The sequence below is a fragment of the Schistocerca americana genome, chromosome 8 (assembly GCF_021461395.2).
Source record: "Schistocerca americana isolate TAMUIC-IGC-003095 chromosome 8, iqSchAmer2.1, whole genome shotgun sequence".
NCBI classification, from domain to species: Eukaryota; Metazoa; Arthropoda; class Insecta; order Orthoptera; family Acrididae; genus Schistocerca; species Schistocerca americana.
The window spans coordinates 514509746-514531770 of record NC_060126.1 but is presented as its reverse complement, the minus strand read 5'-3'; the positions used below and the strand labels follow the sequence as shown (position 1 = coordinate 514531770).

General features: G+C 39.5%; 1 protein-coding gene across 2 annotated transcripts in view; it reads left to right on the top strand.

Annotated features, from left to right (window-relative positions):
- The window catches only part of LOC124545981 (protein strawberry notch), a 265254-nt gene that overhangs the window by 202588 nt on the left and 40641 nt on the right, over positions 1-22025 (top strand). For both annotated transcript variants that reach the window (XM_047124945.1, XM_047124946.1), the window contains 2 exons: positions 5314-5429; positions 10715-10902. In XM_047124945.1, coding sequence (XP_046980901.1) covers positions 5314-5429; positions 10715-10902 — 304 coding nt within the window. The remainder of the gene's footprint in view (positions 1-5313; positions 5430-10714; positions 10903-22025) is intronic.

The following is a 22025-nucleotide window of genomic DNA, read 5'->3' as shown; positions in this document are numbered from 1 at the left end:
CACTCCAGATTTTCTTTCAGGGTTTTCTCCCATAGCCTCCATCCCTCCCAAGACTAACTACAAGGCAGTGGTATGTAAGATAATTAGATGAGGAAAGGCATGGTAACTGAGGAAAGGGTAGGGTAGGGTAGGGAATATGGGTCGTTGTGAGGCACCCTTCATCTGGCTCCTCTGCTAAGATCTGTCTGGCTAGGTTAGACCTGCCAGTAGCTGCGCTACCGCTGGAATAACTCTAGCTTCCCTGGAGTACGCAAACTCTCCTGCCCACACCGACAATGCTACGATTAAAGGCATGTGGGAGAGACGTGATATAGGACAGTGGTAAACCTAGTTAATTTACAATACAGTAGTCATTTTGACTGCATTGTTGACAGAATCCAAATGCACATTAATGTAGGTTGGTGGACTACATTGCTTCTACATTTCATAATAGCAGTTATTAAGTGAAATTAGATGATAAGCGCAATGTAAACTACATTATGAATTGACAATTAGTAAAATTTGGTAAATTAGGTTTACTTATTATGACGTTCCATAAATTCTCTAGTATGATACACTCCTCTTTTGCATAAGTTTTTCTTACTGTGTTCAAGTGTAGGTTCATCTTCTGCCTAGTTTCATATGTGTGCATATTATAGTTGTGTGTGATGAGATTTTCCTTTTTTAAGATGCTCCCTTTTGTGAAAAATTAGTATTTCATATATATACAAGCAACGCAGTGGCAATATTTTGAGAGTTTCAAAAAGGGGTCTACAGGAATCCGTGCTTTTTTTATCACCCTGATAATCTTTTTCTGTATTTTAAATGTTTTTGTAGAATTTGGGGAATGCCCCCAAAAAATCATTCCGTCCATAAGTAGCGACTGTATACTACAATGGTACATTATCAGCACTGATGAGCAGCTTGTATTCTGAGTGAGGAACCTACAGCAAATGCTAGTGAATTCAGTCTCTTTCTTCCAATTCAGATCGCCTGAACATGAATGCCTAGAAATTTTGTATGACAGACCTTCGATGCGTTGGGAAATGGCTCATCAATCCATTAAGCTGATGTATCATAGTTTTTAAATGTTAGGAATAAATCGAAATTCCAAGTAATTAAGTAGCTATGTCTTGTTTTAGAAGAATTGGAATGATTAAATAGAGATTAAGAGCAAATATAGAAGTATTCTCAACAAAAATCACATAACTAACTGTTAATATCGCAACTATTGCCCAAAAGAAATGGAAAATTAAGTGTAAAGGGCATTCAAAAAGTTTTACACAGTCTTCTCTAATTTTTTTTATTTTTTGTAGCTGGAGAATGAAATTTTTTTGAGCATACTTGGAACATTTAGCTATACATTGAGCCTATTCATGTAGCCTCCATCAGCTGTGACACATCTGGCCCAACGTTCTTTCCATGATGTGAAATCACTTTGGTAAAATTCTGGGGATTGACTTTTACATCATCCCTTGAGACAGGAAATATGGACTTTCTCAAATGGTTCAAATGGCTCTGAGCACTATGGGACTTAACATGTGAGGTCATCAGTCCCCTAGAACTTAGAACTACTTAAACCTAACTAACCTAAGGACATCACACACATCCATGTCAGGCAGGATTCAAACCTGCGACCGTAGCGGTCGCGTGGTTCCAGACTGTAGCGCCTAGAACCGCTCGGCCACTCCAGCCGGCTGGACTTTCTCACTATCAAATGTTTTACCGTGAAGGTGAGCCTTCAAACAACCAAAGAGGTAAAAATCAGGCGGAGCCAAGTCTGAACTGTAGGGAGGATGAGGAACAATTTTCCAACCCATTTTCCTGATTTTTCTCCTGTGTCATAAGTACTGAATGGGGTTTGGCATTGTCATGGTGTAATTTGATGAGCTGAGCCTGAAGCTGTGGTCTGTGGGTTTTGATGGCAGGTCACAGCTTGTCCAATGACAAACAACAATGGTTCCAGTGAATTGTGGAGCCAGGTTCCAAAAGTCAATGAAAATGACACCACACTGAGCCCAGAAGAAGGTCATCACCTTTCGATGTGCTGTTCGTGAAAGTCTTGGTTTCTTCTTCCGAAGGGAACCTGGATGATGCCATTCCGTGGATTGGGTTTTGCTCTCAGGTTCGGACGAAAACAACAATGTTTCATCCTGGATAATGACCCCCTCAAAACAGTGTTTCCACTCTTCAGTAAAGGTCTTCATGAGACCCTCACACACATTCTTTCTCATAGTTTTTATTTCTCTTGTCAGTAATCTAGGCACTCAATGTGCACAGATTTTTCTGTACCCTAGTGATTGTACCACACTACCCAATGACAAACGAGTCATTTCACCAAGCTGTCATGTTGTCACACATCTGTCATTTTGGATTATTTTATCAATGGTCTCCTTACTCACATCACTCGCTGCCATCAGTCTACTGCATCATGGATTGTCCAGTAAAGAGAAATCACCTTCTTTGAACCTCTGCAACCACTGCTGGATGCTGATGTGATCCACTGCCTCTCCCCCCCCCCTCCCCCTCCCCCTCCCCATAAATAGGGAGCAACTTCCTGTGAATCGATGTGGCAGAGTCGTCGCGGGTCGTGAAGAGGAACTCCATCACCAACCATTGTCACAACCTAACATCTACTTCCCGGTCCATTATAGCTCACCTGTAAATAAAAGAAAATACTTTTATACACCAACTTCTAGCTAAATGTTCCAAGTATGTTCACAAAAAATTTCATTCTCCTCCCTGAAAAAAATAAATAAATAAATAAAATAAAAAAATAAATTGGAGACAACTCTACAAAACCTTTTGAACACCCTTTTGTACATTCACAACAGTATTCACGAGGGTATCTTTTAATGTTTGTTGCAACTATTGACCGAAAGAAATGAAAATGTTAATTAACAAAAAAGTGAAGACCAACTTAAGAAGCATACAGGTATGTTGTTAGGTTACGAATAATGTAATGAACCTATGAAGGAATGCCTTTTTATTTTTATTATATATTTACACATAAGTTATTTATAGCAGTGCAAGAGCATAGTTGGGGGGGGGGGGGGGGAGAACATGTGGGATAACAGGGTAGAGTCAGTATGTTACGGGAAACATTGTGATTGCACAGTGTTAACATAAGGGTCACAGGTTATATATGCTGTTGTAAATTGAAGATGAGGTTTACCTGATGTTGTGTAGGTATTATAGAGCTAAATGGTTGGCAGACCTGTGGAAGGAATGGCATACACCTGGGTTGGGTGAATGTCCTGTTGAGGGTGAATAGGGGGACACTCACATCGAAAAGGTAGAAAGGTATTTGCACAGTATATGCCCATAGAACAAGGTGTGCAACTGTTAAAGAGGAGGTAGTTGTACAGTGCATGTTATTCACACCATTTGAGCGTTCTTCAAAATAGTTAAAGACTAATAGACTTACCTTGGTACTGATGATTCTTTGCAATGACATTTTCACTTACACAGATCGGAGATTCGAAATTGTGAGAGACCACAACTCCGTATGGTAAAAATAACCCTAAATATTCTTTTAATAAATTGGAGTAACCTTACACTCTTGTGATCAATATTTTAAGAGCTAAAAGGGAATGCAGTTACAATTTAATAACCACAATACAATCTGACCGAACAGTTCAATTATTTCTCGTACTCTTTGTTATGAAAAGGAAGCAGTGTACATTAAAATCTCATACAAAGGGAACAATAAAACGCAAAATGGAAAAATCATTTATGATATTGTAGAATGTAGTGAACAAAAGAATGATAAGTGTTGAAAAAAATTACAACTGAAATTAAGCAAACACCTGTTATTTAAAGAATAATATTTTTTAATCTTATGCGATGTCGCAATTAGTTAAGTTTGTTTGTTTACGCGACATCTTTTGGCTCTGTGGAGGGATCTGTGGTGTAACTTTGCGTTCTATGGAGTTCATGCTTCACTTCCATCCTCTTAGGCAGAAAAAAGGCGTTTGTGGAAACTAAAATTGTAGTTTAAGTAATTTCTAAGTGTGGATCATCCCACCGTGCGTGCTCTCATTTGATGTATGTACAGACAGATGCAAAAGGAAGTCATAATGGCAAGGCACAACAGTGAACGTACGTCTCCAGCTGCCAGGTAGGCCCGCTTCTGCTTTGGCATTGCGACTAGGGGGTGCCTCGGAAGTTGTGGATAGTAGGGCCATTGGCGAGAATGTAAACAATCTTCCACTGAAGACTAGTGATGAGAACTGTCATTTCAGTCTTTTATATCAAAACATTACACATTTGTGTCATGGTCTGTTGTGAGCTACAAACTGAGCGATCTGCATCACCCACCATTGTAAAAGTAAATGTATAGTGGAAACATTGCTGTTGTAATACAGAAGATTTACTGCAAACCTGATGATGTAATTCAGCAGCTTAAATAGTTCAAAGCTGTTTTCCAACATCCACCCCATCTGTAAAAGGAGAACAACTCACATGGTACAGTATAGTGGCACTGCATAGCAGGTTCACTCAAGTAATTAACTTCAGGAATAGCAACCACAAATTATTCGTAAGATAAAGTTGACACACGTGCAGTCACATGAGGGATCGTATGTGTAGTGCAAACTCACAATGGTGTAACACTCCAGTTTGTGTGGGGCAAAATCTTGGTACTGTTAGCGTTTTAGAGGGCAGTACTGAGCGAATTGTACAAAATTTGATGAGGACATTTCTCGTGACTCTTGTTAGATGTGACCAGTCTGGCTGTCCTCGAGACTCGTGATGATGGCCTCTTTACTGTTCATCCACTATGACTCCATGAGAACTGTTAGTAACAGTTACATTATCCTCCCATTTCATCTTCGTAATTGACTGAAGCTTCTGCTGTCTTTGTTGAGGAAATCCCATTTGAAGAGGTGTACAAAGGATGCATGGGCAGTGTGAATATTGTTTTGCACATCCTTTTCAAAAGTGCAGTATTGAAAAAGAATACTTTCAAATGAAGCAAAATGATGTATTTCTCTGGTGTCTCAGAGGTGATGAGAAAAGACAGGAAGAACATTTGAAATCAGTTTTGGTATATTCGCGTAATGGTTAGGCTGTTATTGTTTCTTTGGGGATTTTCTTTCCAGATTAATTTGCCAGTTCCTTCGACGGCACAACTGCAACAAAGAAAATAGAAAAAAAATATCCTTTGCTACTGGTATCCTCTTATCTGTAATCCTTCCTTTGGCAACAGAGCTTTGAGAAGTTACATAAGGTATTCTGCCAGTCTGGAAATGTCAGCTTATTTTCGTATTTGTTGAAGTTGTTCTGGTAAATCTTTGAGTTACTCCTTACTAACATTGTGTCCTCCAATTACAGAATCCTGGGAATGCCTGTCGACCTGCAGAATAGGTTATTTAAGTATTTCACTGACACCCTTAATGCCATAGTAACACAAGCTAAGAAGTCTGGCCGATTTGACATGGGCATATTGGGTAAGTGCATATAGTCTTCTAATATTACTGTTATTAATAGGCAAGTTAAAAATAATTGCAGCTTGCTCTTAAGGGAGTTGTTATCCAGCTCCAAAATAAATGTTGGAAGACTTGTTTCAAATTTCATATTTACCACAACATGATGAAATAAGTTTTTCTCCAAGTTTAAGCCCAGTGTTTAGTGTTTTAGTATTGTAGTGGGCTAATAGTTTGTTGTAGGAAAATTGAACGGGAAAATTGTGATGAAAGTTTTTAAGTGACTCCTGTGCATATATGAGTACAGATGGAAGTGAATGGTACTGTTATGGCAATGTGATTAAAATCTGTGTTCACAGAACTTATTTTGAAAATGTTGTTTGTGCAAAGACATAAAATAACTGCAGTCTGCTGCACAATACACTGGCTGACAGAATCTCTGTCTGCAGCTCACACTTCACTGTGCACAATAAATGTAGACTTTCACATTAGTATATACATCTGCTATTTAGCTATTTCAGTAACATGAAATGAAGCAACAGAGATGGTTTGTTGGGCACACAGCTTATATTCTGTCATAAACCTTACAAAGACACTATGTGACAAATGCATTTAGGAGCAAAAAATAAAAGGAAATATTACACAGGATAGTAACAAATAAGATTTTGATACAGTGGAAAACATAAATAAAGAATACTGATGGTGAACAATAAAAACAAACAGTAATTTTGCAACAGACCCAAAGAAATATATAGGGTACTGAAAGTGAGGTTGAATCGGTCAGGAAGTGAAGTTTCACCCCTTTTTATGCCATACTTACAAAACAGAAGACATCTCTTCCCCACCCCCTTCCACTTTATTCTCCCCTCTCATCAAGAAAAGGACAGTTACCTACCTACCCAGTGTCTTTGCATTTCTTTGATCATCTGCCAGTGGTGAGAAAGTTAAAAGGCAAGTGTATGACGTGTTTTATGCAGAGACAGGCAGTGTCACCAGTGTGCTCTCTACCTCACAGTACATGCACCACCAGTTCTCTTCCGTGGCAACTTGCGACTCTCGAGTATGCACCGTATGAACTGCTTCTGATTCTTTCTTGAAAATTTTATACTAGGAAAACTCATTATCTCTCTTAATGTAATATGTGCAATATTTGCTTCATATCATATCACTAAAATCCCTAAACAGGCTCATGGTGTGTACGTTATTGTGAAAATTAGTGAATGGTGTAGTGAATCCGTTATCATAGCTGAGGTAGATAGAAAGCCAAAACACACCAAAGTAATACAGGTATATACGAATATTAGTTCCACAGATGATGAAGGGATTAGAAAATTTTGTAATGAGATGAAAGAAGTTATTCATTAGGTTCTGGGGGATGAAAATTTGACTTTGATGGGCAACTGAAATTAGAATTTGATCACTACATACAATCAGTTCAACAATCAAGATTCCACAGGGGGAACACATTATTAACCTTTGCCCACAGATGATCAATTGGGTTCAAATCTCAATATGTCGGACGGCTTGTGATGTTCTGTTCACCTGCGGTTTTCTCGTTGCACTCGGTTTTGTGGAATCTTCAAGTCTCGTATCTTGTTGGACTGAAATATTGAGAACTGCTAAGCTGTAGCAGAAATTCTACTGATATAGACAGCACACGAAATAAGTTTTAAATGTGGTTTAACCCAGTATATTCTAAAGACATAAATGGGTTGAAGACATCGGCTGCCATTGGCAATGGGGAAAGTTGAAAATTTGTACCAGACAGGGATTCGAACCTGAGTCTCCTGCTTATTAGGCAGGTGCACTGACCACTGCGCCATCCGGACACAGTCGTCACCACAACCTCACGGACTGCTCTAGCACACCTCCCATCAAACTCCACACACTACTGATGCAGTGCCCCTGCTCATTAGCCATCAGAGCATCTCGCCAACTCCTGTAAGAGTTCGAGCTCGGTGTGCATCTGCACTGAAGGGGTCAGTGGTCATCTTCCTTCATTATATATACACATGTGTTGTCTGTTCTTTTGGACATGTCCGAAAGAACAGACTTCACATATATGCACTGAGGTGACAAAAGTCATGGGATACCTTTTAATATCACATTGGACCTCGATATGCCGTGGACTTGACAACTCGTGAGAAGTCCCCTGCAGAAATATTGAGCCAGTCGCTCTGTAGCCGTCCATTATTGCGAAAGTGTTGCTGGTGCAGGATTTGATGCACGAACTGACCCTGTAAATGTTTGATTAGGGTCAGGCAATCTGTGCAGTCAGATCGTTCACTCAAATTGTCCAGAATGTTCTTAAACCCAGTCGCGAGCAATTGTGGGCTGGTGATGTGGTGCATTGTCATACATAAAAATTCTGTCAGTCATTTTTTGGAAACAAGAAGTCCACGAATGGCTCCAAATGATCTCCAAGTTGTCAAATGTAAACGTTTTCAGTCGATGATCAGTTCATTGGTCTGGAGGGCCCAGTCTATTCCACGTAAACCCAGCCCACACCACTATGGAGCCATTGCCAACTTGCACAGTGTGCTATTGACAACCTTGGTCCGTTTCTTCATGGAATATGTGCCACAATCAAACCCTACCACCAGCTCTTACCAACTGGAATCAGGACTCGTCTGATCGGACCACGGTTTTCCAGTCGTCTAGGGTCAACAGATACAGTCACGAGTCCAGGGCAGGCACTGCAGGTGATGTCATGCTGTTAGGAAAGGACTGGGACCTCCAGACCAACTGAACTGGTCATCGACTGGAAATGTTTACATTTTACGACTTGGAGTTCATTTGCAGCCATTTGTGGACTTATTGTTTCCAAAAAGTCGTCTGCTGCTGTAGCCCATTAATACCAAATTTTCCCACATTATTCTAATGGATACGCTCATCTTACGTTCCACATTGAGTTTTGTGCTTTTTTCGTGCAGTGTCGCTTGTGTGTCAGCACTGATAACTATGCAGAAGCTGGTGTTTTTGGTTGTTAAGTGAAGGCCCTTGGCCACTGCATTATCTGTGGTGATAGGTAATGAGTGAAATTTGCTCTTCTCGGTAAATGCAGTGTCCCGTGTGTCTAGCCCCAACTACCATTCCGTGTTAAGATTCTGTTAATGTCTATCGTGCCACTATAATCGTGTTGGAAACCTTTTCACGTGAATCACTTGAGTACAAATGACAGCCCCGGCAATGTGCTGCCCTTCTACACCTTGTGTACATAATACAACTGCCATCTCTGTATGTGCATATCACAGTCCCATGACTTTCATCACCTCATTGTAGTATTAAGGTGAACACTGCCAATGATACCTTCAGTGTATATGCATATCAATCTCGAACTCTTACGGGAATCAACGAGATGCCACGAATAATGAGGCTAATGAGCAGGGGCAGTATATCAGTAGTGTGTGGTATAATTTGAGAATTTGGGTCTGATGGGAGGGGTGGTGGGGTACTCCGTGTGGTTGTGGTGACCACTGTGTTCGGATGGCGCAGTGCTCATCGCATCTGCCTAGTAAGCAGGAGACTCGGGTTCGAATCCCTGTCTGGCACAGGTTTTCAACTTCTCCCACTGATATAAATAAGTGCCCACTAGCATCTAATGTCTTTAATTGATTTGTGTCTTGAGTCATAGGGGCTGCAGGATCAAAATGGTGTTTGTGCTTTCGGACATCTCCGAGAGAACAGGCACCACGTATACACGATATATATTTTCATAGTTTGCCATGTACACAGGTAAATGAAAGTGCAGCTCCTCTATTATTATCCCATCAAAAAAGAGAACCACCCAACTAAGAGAACCACCCAACTAATAAATAACATCATAGAATTGGCTTAACATCACAACGACAGATCAAAAGTATATTGTCAGAAATATGGTCAGAACAGTGCTCTTGAAATAGTTATGATAGTTACATAATTCATAAAACTGTGTACAGTAGAACAGAGAAAACATGAGGGTGAGGTTTCACACTAATGTTCAAAGGAAATGGTATTACCAGTCTCATTGTTTTTTAAAAGTGCTTGTTGTGCATAGTATGTTGTGACACAAAGGTGCGACCCTCGCCTAACTGACACAACCGATATTAGGATATTACGTGTATACCGGCAGGCCACAGACTCTTAGTGCAATCTGGCAGAGGGATGTTCGCAGTAGGTTGACTGGTCGTGGACTTTGATTTTGAGAGTGGGATGACTATTTAAAGACAGGACTTAGAACATGTGAATTTTAAAACTACGTAATGCTTTGAAATTTGGTGTTTACTGTTCTGCAGAGACTCTTAAGACTTCACAGTTGTTTGGTTTATAAAATATGTTTCAGGTTAGCAATTCAGAGCAGAACAAGGAACATTATTGTCATATATAGTTTTTTGAATCCTCTATATATGAGTGTGACATCCATCTAGAAATAAATCTTTAATGATTCTAAATTAATCAGATTCTTAATAATTGACTGAATTAACTGGTAAGTGGTGATGTTCTCATCCAGAAAACATTACAGTAAGAAAAGTACATTGTCAAAGTTCATAATTGTACAGTCATTGAAACAAAGTAGGCGATTGAAATTTGGAGAGTCTCAACTTTGACGCCAGATATTTTGGAAGTTCATTACCTTTTCATAATTCCATATATATTCTCAAAAAGTTGTGAATGCCTACGTTGATTAGCCCATTAACGTTTCTCACTTATGTGATGTCATAACATTAATTAGTTGAATTTTTTAGTTACCAGTACATTCAGTAAAACAAATTGCAGTATTATAATCAGGCCCATAAATGTAAACAACTGAGCTGTAAGTTTAAATAAGATCTTGTATAAATATCAAATTTACAAATTCTTTTGTTGGAGGTATACATGTACACTTGTGTGTTATACATAAACTGTAAAAATGTGTGTGTGTGTGTGTGTGTGTGTGTGTGTGTGTGTGTGTGTGTGTGTGGTGGTTTTTTTTTTTTTTTTTTTTTTTTTAAAAAAAAAGTAGAAAACATAGCAGATAGGTTGTTCCTTGTAAAGTGTGGAGAACATAATGTTGTTGGATTTGGATGAAAATGTAAGCGTGTTACAAGAGAAAATCTGCCTCCAGTTTGTGCCTTTCCAACCTCGATTGCATCGCTCATATCAGATATGGCAGTGTAACTTAAATACAGTTAATCCACACATAAGATATTAGGTGAACGCACTACTGTGTAACGGCAGTGTATAGTTTCATTGGCAGTGATTTAAGGCTTTCTTTATGTCAATCATAGATTTAAAATAGTGTTTATGAGGCCTAAGTGACTAATGTTTGTGTATATTTCTTCCTATTCTAGATTTAGGCACAACAGGTGAAGAGGTAAAGCGAGTAAAGCTTTACACATTCCTAAGAAAGCACGCCACAGGTTCAGCTGTGACAGAATTACACATAGTCCACGTAGAACGAGGAATGAGCTGGGAAGAGGCAATGGAAAAATGGGGAGAACTGGAGGGGTCCCATGAGGGGTTTTATTTGTCACACCAGGTAATGGCTCCCATGTATTTCTTTTCTGTTTGAGGTCTCTTGGGCATTACTATTTTTCTTTTATTGTTACGTGGGGTTAAAGGCAGTCAAGCATATACTTATTATCAGCCGCAGCATCCACCACTTATACTTGTGTCCAGTGCCTTATATGTTTTTTTTATGTGTCAGTCACTAATCAGCTGATACAGTCACCAATTTACAATATGCCTTTGATATGACAGTGTGTGGAATAATACAATAGAGTGTCTGTCTGTGCACTCGGTGACCAATATATAAAAAAAAAATGTATAAGATGGTGTAAATCCTCCCATTCCACGGCCATGGTGGAGCAGCTGTGATATATTTTCAATAGGAAAAACAGTCATGGTGGCAAATACACATTTCACCTTTTTGAGAAATCTTCAGAATTTGTATAGGAACAGCAGGTAATGCATTAGTTGTAAGTATTTGAAATTTAGATGTGCACCTTCGGTGAAGGCATGCGGCTTTGCTTAGGTAGGGCCATACTTTCAATCTTTATACAAATATTGGTTTGTAAATTGTAGTGGCCGTCAACATGTGACCATTTGTATGCACACTATGTGAAAACTGGCCAGCTAAGTGCACACATGTGGTCACGTATTTGGGGCCAGGGTTCTCAATTTTATATGTTGCACTTCTTTATCTTAGGCACTGAAATTAAATAAGTTTATCACTTTCAATATCTTACTACAATTTTTGTATAAATATTTGTATAAAGATTAAAAGTGTGGCCCGATCAGAGCACAGCTGCTTTCTTTCATCGAAGGTGCACATCAAAATTTCAACTACTTATGACTAATGTGTTACCCACGGTTCATGAAGATAACTCAAATGGCGAACTGTCATCGAGCTTATGCTGTTTTTGCAACCTAGACTGTTCTTCCTACTGAAAATATAAGACAGTGGACATGCAAATAAGTGGCAGATGCTACAACAGATAATAATTGTGTGCTTGATGGCAAGGAATTTTCCTTTAACACGATATAATGATTTTGTGGTTTAAAGACAACCTCTCGACCAAAAGTGGTTGTCGATGTATGAGCACAGGTTACAGCAGTTTTTGGTATTTTGTGATGTCATTCTTTAAGTATTTTATTGTCATAATTATGTAGTTAACAACTCTCAGTAAAACAATGGTAACACACATGTAAGCATTTTGAGAGTCACGTTCTCGTCATCTGGCTGTCCGCATTTTCACCATCGGGGGCATAAAATAAAATTACGGAAAGGAGACTTTGTCTTACTTCAAAATTTCCAGCTTGTGCCCCCGTGTTACGCTCAGCCACTATGCCACCAGTTCACTAGTGTTCCTCCTCTTCTTCAACAGTCAGCAGTGTTTTTCATGTGATTTTATGGACACTGATTTCTTGTATATTTGTTTGTCTGTTTTTAACCTCCCCCTTCCTAATCGACCAATTGCATTGTGACGTAAATGACCGTGATTGCATCTGCCTAATGACACTTTGCACTGAGTAAGGCTTTCATTATCGAAAGAAAACAATGCCGGTTAGTAGGAGTGTAGTGTCCAACAGATCCTTTTGAAGGAAGAACCTATTCCAAAACTAAGTACTGAAATGGTGGAATATAGTGCGATGGCTCACTGGGGGTGCGAGGGGAGGTGGGGGTTGGGGTTGGGGAAGGGTACCACGAAATATTTAATACAAACAATACTTACACAAATAATCACTGCCATGGCGACAGAAGGTTGTCATACTTCTCCACAAGAGAACAGTTCACGAGAAAATAAATGAACCCGAAAGCACTGAGTTTGTAGTTACTTATTGTGAAACACAAAATTTTGAAAGTAAGGTTAAATGAAGTTGAAGTTGCTTACAAAAGAGTCGGAATGACGATTGGAGTTCGTGGAGACTGATGTGCTTAAACGGACAAGTGGTATCATTTGTTTGGATCAAGTTTCGAACGACACTATCTGGAAACATTTCGGGGGGTTGCACGGATCCAGAAGAAGTGCAAGAAGGCCGCTGTGATGGTTTGGATGCGTGCTGTGCGCAGAGGACAATGCCATTGCAAAGGCAGCATACACATTGGAAGTCATGGGAAAGAGACCCAAGGGATGACCTAGACAACAGTGGGCCAACACTCTGCACAATGACTTGAGGGCTGTAAATATTCGTCTAGACAAGGCCTACTACAGAACAAAATGTAGACAGCAAATCTGCTCAACAGACCCTGCCACCAGGTGGAACAAACACTGAAGAAGAAGAAGAAGAAGAAGATGATGTAAAGTGATAGGGCTGACTTAGGGTTATTCACTTCACTTTTCTCAGGAGGTTCTGCCAGTTTGGCCCGCATATCTGCAACCACATTGCTGGCACTTAATCTTGTAAACACCTTTGTTACCACAGGGTTGTACCAATCATTCTTTGTGGTGTATAAACCACTGTCCATTGTTTTTAGGGATAAAATATGTAGGTATGATATTAAAGATTTTAGCCACCTGCCTATGTTATTCGATATTGCTCTGTAATAAGGTATTCTGCAATATATTTTATTATCAACATTCACCACCTATTTAAGATGAGTGCTATTCTTTAATCCCTTTGTACCACACCCTCTGACAATCTTCTGTTAAATCATGAACCATATCCAGAGGATAACAACTCACCGGGCCAAATATCTAATGGTATCAAGTTCTCTCTTTGCCTTTTTATTGCGTGACAGAATTTCCGCAGCATTGCTGTGCTGGCAGCATGTTTGAGACCTGGGATGATCAGAAGAATTGATTATCAGAGTATCTGTCATGGTGCACTTACAATAAATATTGAACCCATTTTTTCCTTCATTTAGGGAGATGTCCTAATAAGGTAGCTTATCCTATGCAATAATTCGGTGGTAGATTTAACCCTTGAGTGAGCGCGCCTGTGTGTAAAGTGTGACAGTCACAAATCGTATTGTTTTGTACTGTTCCATTGTTGTTTTATAATTGCGAGCCTGTACCTATTCCTTCATTATTGCTTCAATTAACATGGTAATACATTTTGTAGTCATTGGCCAAGCAAGCAGAAGTAATATAAGATAAACAGAAATCTACGTGAGAAAAAATATACAATCCGTGCAAGAAAAGACCCAGATTCTGAACTAACAGCACCATCCAACAATGAGACAGTCAATTACAAATTAATTAGTTAGCAAATAGGCAGTTGACAGGAATTTGATGCAACTGTGCTGGTTAATGCTTTGAGGAGGTCATTAGTGTAGGCTAACACTTACGTGCAGCAACAGAGTGATACAGTGAAAGGTTTACTTTATTGTTGTTTAATTAAACAGTGATTTAGCTAATATAATGTTAGTTTATTTTATTATTGTTTAATTAAACTAAGATTAAACTGTAATTTTGTTCATACATGTTTACCCCAGTAACATAAAGTCAGCTGTTCTTTACACGTTTACAGGCTGTGTTGCGCACCTGCTTGTGTTGTGAAACACTGCGCACCTGCTCAAGGGTTAATATAAGGGTGTTGGCAGTTAAGTGCCTGAGCACGTTTAATCCGACCGATAGTTATTGCAACCAAAAATCACAATTACATTTTGAATACACTGTTTATAGCAGTGGTTCCCAATTTTTTAGAAACCATTACCACTGAGTGCAGTCAGATATTAGCTGTTACCTCCTTTCCAGCCACCACCAACATTAACACCTGATTAAACTTTAGAATGAAAAATAATTTTCTTTGGCCACTTTAATTTTTAACATAACTGAAAATTAATGATATTTAGTTTTTATAGGTGCTTTATTAAATGATGAACTAATGAGTCAATAAGACAATCACTACTGTTTGTTTATAATGACCTTTATTTGTTGACGAAACGGTTTTTTAGTGCTTCACGAGTGCTACTTACAAATCCTCCTTGTAAAAGAAACTTGACTCTTCACATTGAGGGCAGACACTTGTTGATGCTTCTTCTGCACCACTCATCTCTCTAACTACCCTTGCTTCACCAATAACCTGCGCCCCCTATTTAAAATCAACTAAATTAAAATGTGTATACTATACTTAGGCCTGTTGTGTGTAAATCACTTGACTGCTAGACTGCTTACTTCTCAACTGAAAGAAATTATCACTGCCATTGTTATTAATTGATGATGATGATAATAATAATAATAATAATAATAATAATAATAATGTGTAGGCTCTACTGTGAAGTAGTAGCCATCACATAGTTACTGTCGGTTGTGCTGTAAGTTAGTTCACATATTGTTCCAAAGTGAAGAACAAAGCAATTTCTAGTCTATCGCAGGAACTATCTACATCTCGGAGAAGGCATTTTCATGAGATGTTGAAGCATATGTGATTTGTGTGTGTCGTTTTTGCTGTCAGAGATGCATGGTGTAAAATAATAATAATTTTTTTTTTTTTAATTTTTGTTTCCTGACCAATACACTATTAAATCCTTCTGTTTTTACCTCTCGGAAAATTACATTTCACTCCCCAGGGTGGGAACCATTGGCGTACAGACTATGATCTTGTCCTTAAACTGCAGCTGTGCATTAAAGAATATTTGTTCAAAGTGCACAATGTAAATGTTGGCTAAGGCAGTGGGTATAGGGCAGTCCATGGCTAACACCACATTTTGTTTGTAAACATTTTCCCCAAACTGAACTGCGAACAGTTGTGGTATTCGCGCCATTTATGTGATTTTGACTCCTGACCCCCTGCTACACCCTTTGATGCTCTTTTGTGTTCCGCGGACCTCAACGATATTCTGTGAAGCCTGCATTTTCCTGCTCGGATGGATGTGATGACCTGCAAGATCTTAATAAATTGAATGGTAACACAGAGCCTTGTTTAAATTGAAACCCCCATCCTTGTTTATTAAGCTTTCCAACATCTTTCTTTAAATAAGGCTCTTCTGTTACACTGACTCAGAAGCTCAGTGTTTGCACCACACTGCTAGTCCCCTCGTATTTCATTTCAGAATTAGCGATTCTATTCGAGGTTGCACTCTGTGACATCTGATTCACTCGGTTGTTTCAGTCAAGTATGTCACTGATGTTTCTTGCATCTGTCCTCGACTGTTCTAATGGAGCTCAAACGCTTTCAGACAAGGAGAGTCTCACTGAAGAATTACGACGTGTACAACCTGTCTTCTTAAGGAATGGGTATTCGGACCATCAGATTGAGTGGCTGTTGCGGTCAAAATAAAGGACGCCCAAGAAACAAGCTGAGACTCAGACAGAGAAACAGAGAATTGCTTATCTACCTTATACTGGGCCAGTATCTGGAAAAATCGGTAGACTGTACTATGTACTTCAGTCCTGACAACAAAGAGAAGATATTCTTCTTTGTAACATGAAAAAGATATAGGCTTCTGAAACCTGGGTGTATGCTGCAGTCTGCACAAATGTGACATGTCTCAGGTGGCAAACTATTAGAACAGTCGAGGAGAGGTGCAAGGAACATCGGTGATACACCTGACCAAAATGAATTAACAAATGAGCTATTCTCGGGCTTTGTCTCAAATAGAATCGTGAAATGAAATTTGATGAGACTAATATTGTGGTGTAAATATGAAGGTTCTGGGACAGAATAATTACGGACACTATATATATACAGAACTTTGTAGTGCTGAGAGAATGTGCGTTTTGTAAAATATCGGTGCACACTCTGAAAAACAAGAGTTTTGAAGGGCAAAGTGGTCTTCGGGATTTGAACTTGCAGTTGGCTATACATAACGGCACGACGCTGATCGTAGTTCACGGGCTGGGCGGAATCCGGACGAACAAGTACATGTAGTACTGCACCTAAAGACAACAGAAAAGAGTGATGACACAGTCAGTCTTCAAATTATATTGCATAAGATGGAAATGACAAGTTGACGGAGCATCCCAAAGTACACCCTTATTTGTTTACTAAGAGACATTGCACTAGCCACAACACGGCCCACTGCAAACACTGTTCTTGAGCGTGGTATGAGGTAGTTGCTTTTTGTGAGCCGCTGGAAATCACCCATACTACTGTAAATAGATTGAAACCTGCTTTGGGAATTAATTTATTTGGGGTGGGTTGTTTCCGGAGAGACTACTATCCCCCCCACTCATTCCACTAACCACAGGTAGTCAGGTGCTTTCTGACACTTCACATGTAGAAGAGTCTGCCAGAGGAAAGCAGGTGTACGAGAACATAGGTCTCTTAGGCCTATATTACACTATATTTCATTGTCAAAGTTGAGACTTCAAAAATTTATGTCAAAGAATTTTGACAATGTAATAGGGAACTTCATCAAATCTCGCCTTCTGCACGAATAGCATTTCTGAAGTGAGTATTCTGTTTTGTAATATGAGAAGCAACTTTACTAAGAAAATACCGAAGTGCACTCTCATCCATTGGAAAGTAATTTATGAAAGACTTGACGTACTCCACTTGCAGCTCTCGCAGCAAGTTTTGCTGAATCTTTTTCTATCTCGCCATAATACCCACAGCTTCACCCGAGTGTGTTTCCTTTCTTTCCAGATGCACGCATAATGCAATTGTGGTACAAGAAACTGCAGTGCATAACATCAAATTGTTGTTGTCCGCCATCTTGAACTTTGACAAAGCATATGACGACAGTGTGTAATATTCCTTTTTAGCGCCACGTCAAAAATCTTTAGCAGAGAAATTCCTTTGTCTAAGAAAAGTTCAAATGTACAGCGAACGATGGGACTCCTTATGAAATAGCAGCAAGGGATGGGCAGGAGTCAGTATCTGGGTTGGCACTAGCTTGCGAACAGCCTTTTTTATCAATCACTGGATTCATCCCCTGATGTAACCGAGAACTTGAGAGACAATCTTTGCCGACTAGTGGCTGTGTTCACCAGTTGTATAGTCTTCATCAGAGGAGACTCCGTTGACCTCACAGCAGTCGACGGGCTAATTACAGTTCTGTAGTTGGTAGTTGTGATGAAATAACCTGCAACACAGTACTAAATGCTTTCTGTGGCAGTTAATGGTAACATGTAGGTTGGAAGCCAGCTTGTGACAGAAATACTGTATTTAGCTATTTATAAGCTGAGGTTTTTTCCCCGAATAGCTCACTGGAAAAGCACGAGGTGGTCTTACATTCACAGATTGAGCTACTATCGAAGATGCCAACATTTTTTTACGCTGTGTAACAACTAAATATAGTGGTCATCTTACATTTTGATGTGAAGCTTTTGTAATTAAGGTTATAGACAGATTTAATTTGACTATGTCAGAAGGTTGGGGGTGTCAGCAGTGACACTGGGTCAGCCGAACACTAGGGTGGTTGTTGAGAGAGGAGTGCCGAGCGGGCAACACATTTCAACATGCTGCTGACTGTGAGAACGCGACCCGTATACCTAGCTTTTTATGAACATCAGAACTGCAGCTCGCCCAAATCCAGTTGCAGTTGGAATTGAATTGATTTGACAAATGGACAGGTACTTCACAATTTCATACATTTCTACGTGAGACAAACTGATTTTACCATAAATATGTTCACTCGGAATGCTCTAAATGCTGCCTGACAAATGAAACAACAGCTTGAACAATGGCATTAAAGCTGCTACTTCAAGGTAGACGGCAAATGATAAAGTGTGATGTTATCCCAAAGCTGTCTGTTCTCTGTTGATTCTGCAGTAGGAAGCCAAGAGTAGGATTTATTGTCATTTCTTTGCTTAGATTGTCAGTAGTGTAAGAACAGTAAATTCTAGCAATAAATACTGGTTCAAAATAATGGCTGTGACTTGTTTGACAAATGTGGATCTACGATTTCATGGTTTACAGTTGTTACACACTGATGGTACAACACTGATGCTGCATTTGGCTCGGAAGGAAGGGATGGAAGTAGCCGTACAAATGAAGATGATATTATTTATGATGATGATTTTTTAATTTCTACTTGACCAACGAGGATCACTTAACAGCTTCCAACCCGTCTTCTTTCTTTGTTGCTTCCTGTTTCTGCAGTACATATTCTCCCCACGTTGTCTTTCCCTGTCTTCCGTTAAGTTAATGGTGATTCATGAATATGGGCCACAACTAACTTTGCAGCTGAAAGAAAATTTGGTGTCACTGTAGCAAATGGCCATAGGTGCCATCAGAAGAAGAATTTATTCGAGAACACCAGTTCTACTCGTCAAACTTCCAGCGGATTGAAGCAGGAAACATTCCATTAATTGGAGCAGCTAGTTGTTCAGTACATGTGAGAGAAGCACATTGAAGTCTTACCAATGCCTCAAGAAATAAGGTGCTGGAGATAAAGAGGAATTTTCCAACAGCATGTGTCGTGCAATTTGAAGCGAGTACTGGATAATGTGTGACGACAAGGAAAAAGGGGTGGGGGGGGTTACGTTACGACACAGAATGACTCGAGCTGGGGAATACCCACTATGTTTGGCAATAAATATTTGCCTGCCTGCATCATATAATCAATATTAAGAAAACTGCACGACTATTTGCTAGATCATTTGGGTAACGCCGATCTATTGCCAGTTTATTTTGATATGCTGCCTGATGTTACTGTCAGTGTGAAGGCCATTAAAATTCTTCCTATTGGAAGTTATATCTGTGATACAGCCAAAATAACAGCAGTAATCCTCGGTGCACAGGCAGATAGAAGGAAGCTGCCCCTGTTGCGATTCTTTGCAGGAAAACCCTATCGAAAGAGAAACTGCCTATGTCCGTTATCTTCAGTTGCCAAGAAAAGGGATAGACGACCAGTGACTTCACGCTAGATTGGTTGAAGGTTGTCTGGAACAGAATATGAGGTTCCTTGGTTAACACATGGATTGTATTAGTGCCGGATTTTTTTCAGTGGACAACTTGCCCAGGAAGTTAAGGAGTAAACTAGACAGAATTGATGATAATTCCTGGTGGCATGACCTCACAATTTCTAGTAACAGATGTTGTTGTGAGTAGACACTTTAAGGCTCACTTGCGACAGCTTTACAGGAAGTGGCTTCTTAAGGGAGATTGTGCATATGGGGGTGCAAGTTAATGAAACGCTCAGTATCTGTGCAGGGTCTGTTTACGGTTACTGCCTCTCGGTGAATCTGCAGTGAAGGGATTGATAAAGTGCTGCATAGCAGTTGCCATGGTTGCCTTAGGAGGAGGGAATGGCAATAGCCTTACAAATGAAAATTATATTACTAATAATGATGACGATTTTACTATCTTCAATTTGCCCAAGTTCATGTGACAGCTCCCAACTCATGTCTTTGTTGTTTCCTGTTTCTAAAGTACGTCTTCTCCCCATGTTGCCTTTCTTTTTCTTCTGTCCATGTTGTTCCTGATTTTTTTTTATTATTATTAAATAATATTATTATCACCAGCATACCCAGCAATGCCTCACAATTGCTAAATACGTATTGGGATTTGGATATATGTCTTAATATCCTCCTCCCCTGTCACTCTGTCCATCTCCTCTTCCCTCCCCCCCCCCCCTTCCCCCCGCGCTCTCTCTCTCTCTCTCTCTCTCTCTCTCTCTCTCTCTCTCTCTCTCTGACCTTGAGCTTTGTTTTATTGTTATTGCCAACAAATCCTTAATTGGTTGGAATTGTTGGTGACCGGGGTATGAGAGACATCTCCTCCTGCTGGATCTGTGAGGATTGACAGTATTTCGCATAGTTTTTCTCTGCAGGCAGGTAGTATTACAAAGTTTCGGATGATACAGATTCAGTAGTAGTGTTCTAATCGTAAACTGATAAGCCGTAAATACAAGTGTCCTATTTTCTGTGAGAGCTGAGTGCAAGGAAGAAAACAAAATGGCAAAATGTTAAGTATACAATTTTTATTTAAAATTGTATGCAAGGACAAAGAATATATAAGAACAGTCAGTCTGTCTAATGATTTAAATGTCCTGCTATTTTAGTTAAAACTGACTGCAAGAAAGAAAACGAAACGACACATTTTCTCACCACAGCATTTTCTTTCTCGCAGTTTGTGTCAACAGAAAACTTGTACATTGTTCCTTGAAAAATTATTTAGCCTTTGTTTGTCAGAAGATTTATTAGAGCAGCGTATAACAATTTCTCATAAATAGATCAAGATCTTTTCGAGACGACTATTTTTCTTTGTATAGTAGTATAGATTTTACGTACACATTTATATGCCATGTATATTAAAAGACAGCATAGCTCATGTCTGTCTAAACGTTTAGGGGAGTTGGATTCCACTAGGAAATTTATGCACCGCGACCACACAACAAGTATTGCAAACACTGGAAACTCCAGTGACAGTTCTATAAATTTTGAACAGTTTGGTTAGTATTGTGTGTCAATTTCAATCACAGAGTGGTCATCTTCAGTGCCAAATGAAGTCCAGTAGACTCATTTAATCGTGCTCAAAATATAACTTTAAAATAAGTGTTCATAGTGAAGAACATGCTGACTAGCAGGTAATATTCAGACTGACTTGCTACGTGGTACTGATTATTCTGGAAAATCTGAAATTCTCAGGGAATTACATGTCACCTGGAAAAATTGAGGAACTCACATGGAATTTAAGGGATTTCTTAAAATCTCTTGGAATTCTGCATTTTTAACCTAGCATTAAAACTGACTGTTATTGAGTTTATGAATTACAAATTTTAAAATACCTTATAAAGATGTGCAACAAATACTAACAAAGAGATAGAGGGGCTGGCCAGTACTTACCTCAGCTCAGTACAGCCAATAGATACACATAAAACAGAACTGAAAATTTACGTTCCTAGCTTTCGGAACTTTGTTCCTTCATCAGGGAGGAGAGAGGGGAAAGAAAGGGAAGAAGGGAAAGTGGATTCAGTTACTCACAACCCAGGTTATGAAGCAACAGGGAAAGGAAAACAGGGAGGGTAGCAAGGATGAAGGCATGGTTGTCAGAGGGAAGCCAAAGATATTCTACTGTAAGTACTGTGCCAGCTTCAAACCAAAGAGGATGCATACAGAAGTAAAGAGGTATATAGTATAAAGATAAACACAACTATGTAGGATGAAAAGATGCGTGAATGGCTAAAGAGGAAAGGGAAAGAGGAGAAGACTGAAGAGTGAATGGGAGTGAGGTTGTTTAACGTAGGTTCAGTCCAGGGGGATGGCGGGATGAAAGGATGTGTTGGAGTGCAAGTTCCCATCTCCGCAGTTCAGAGGGACTGGTGTTGGG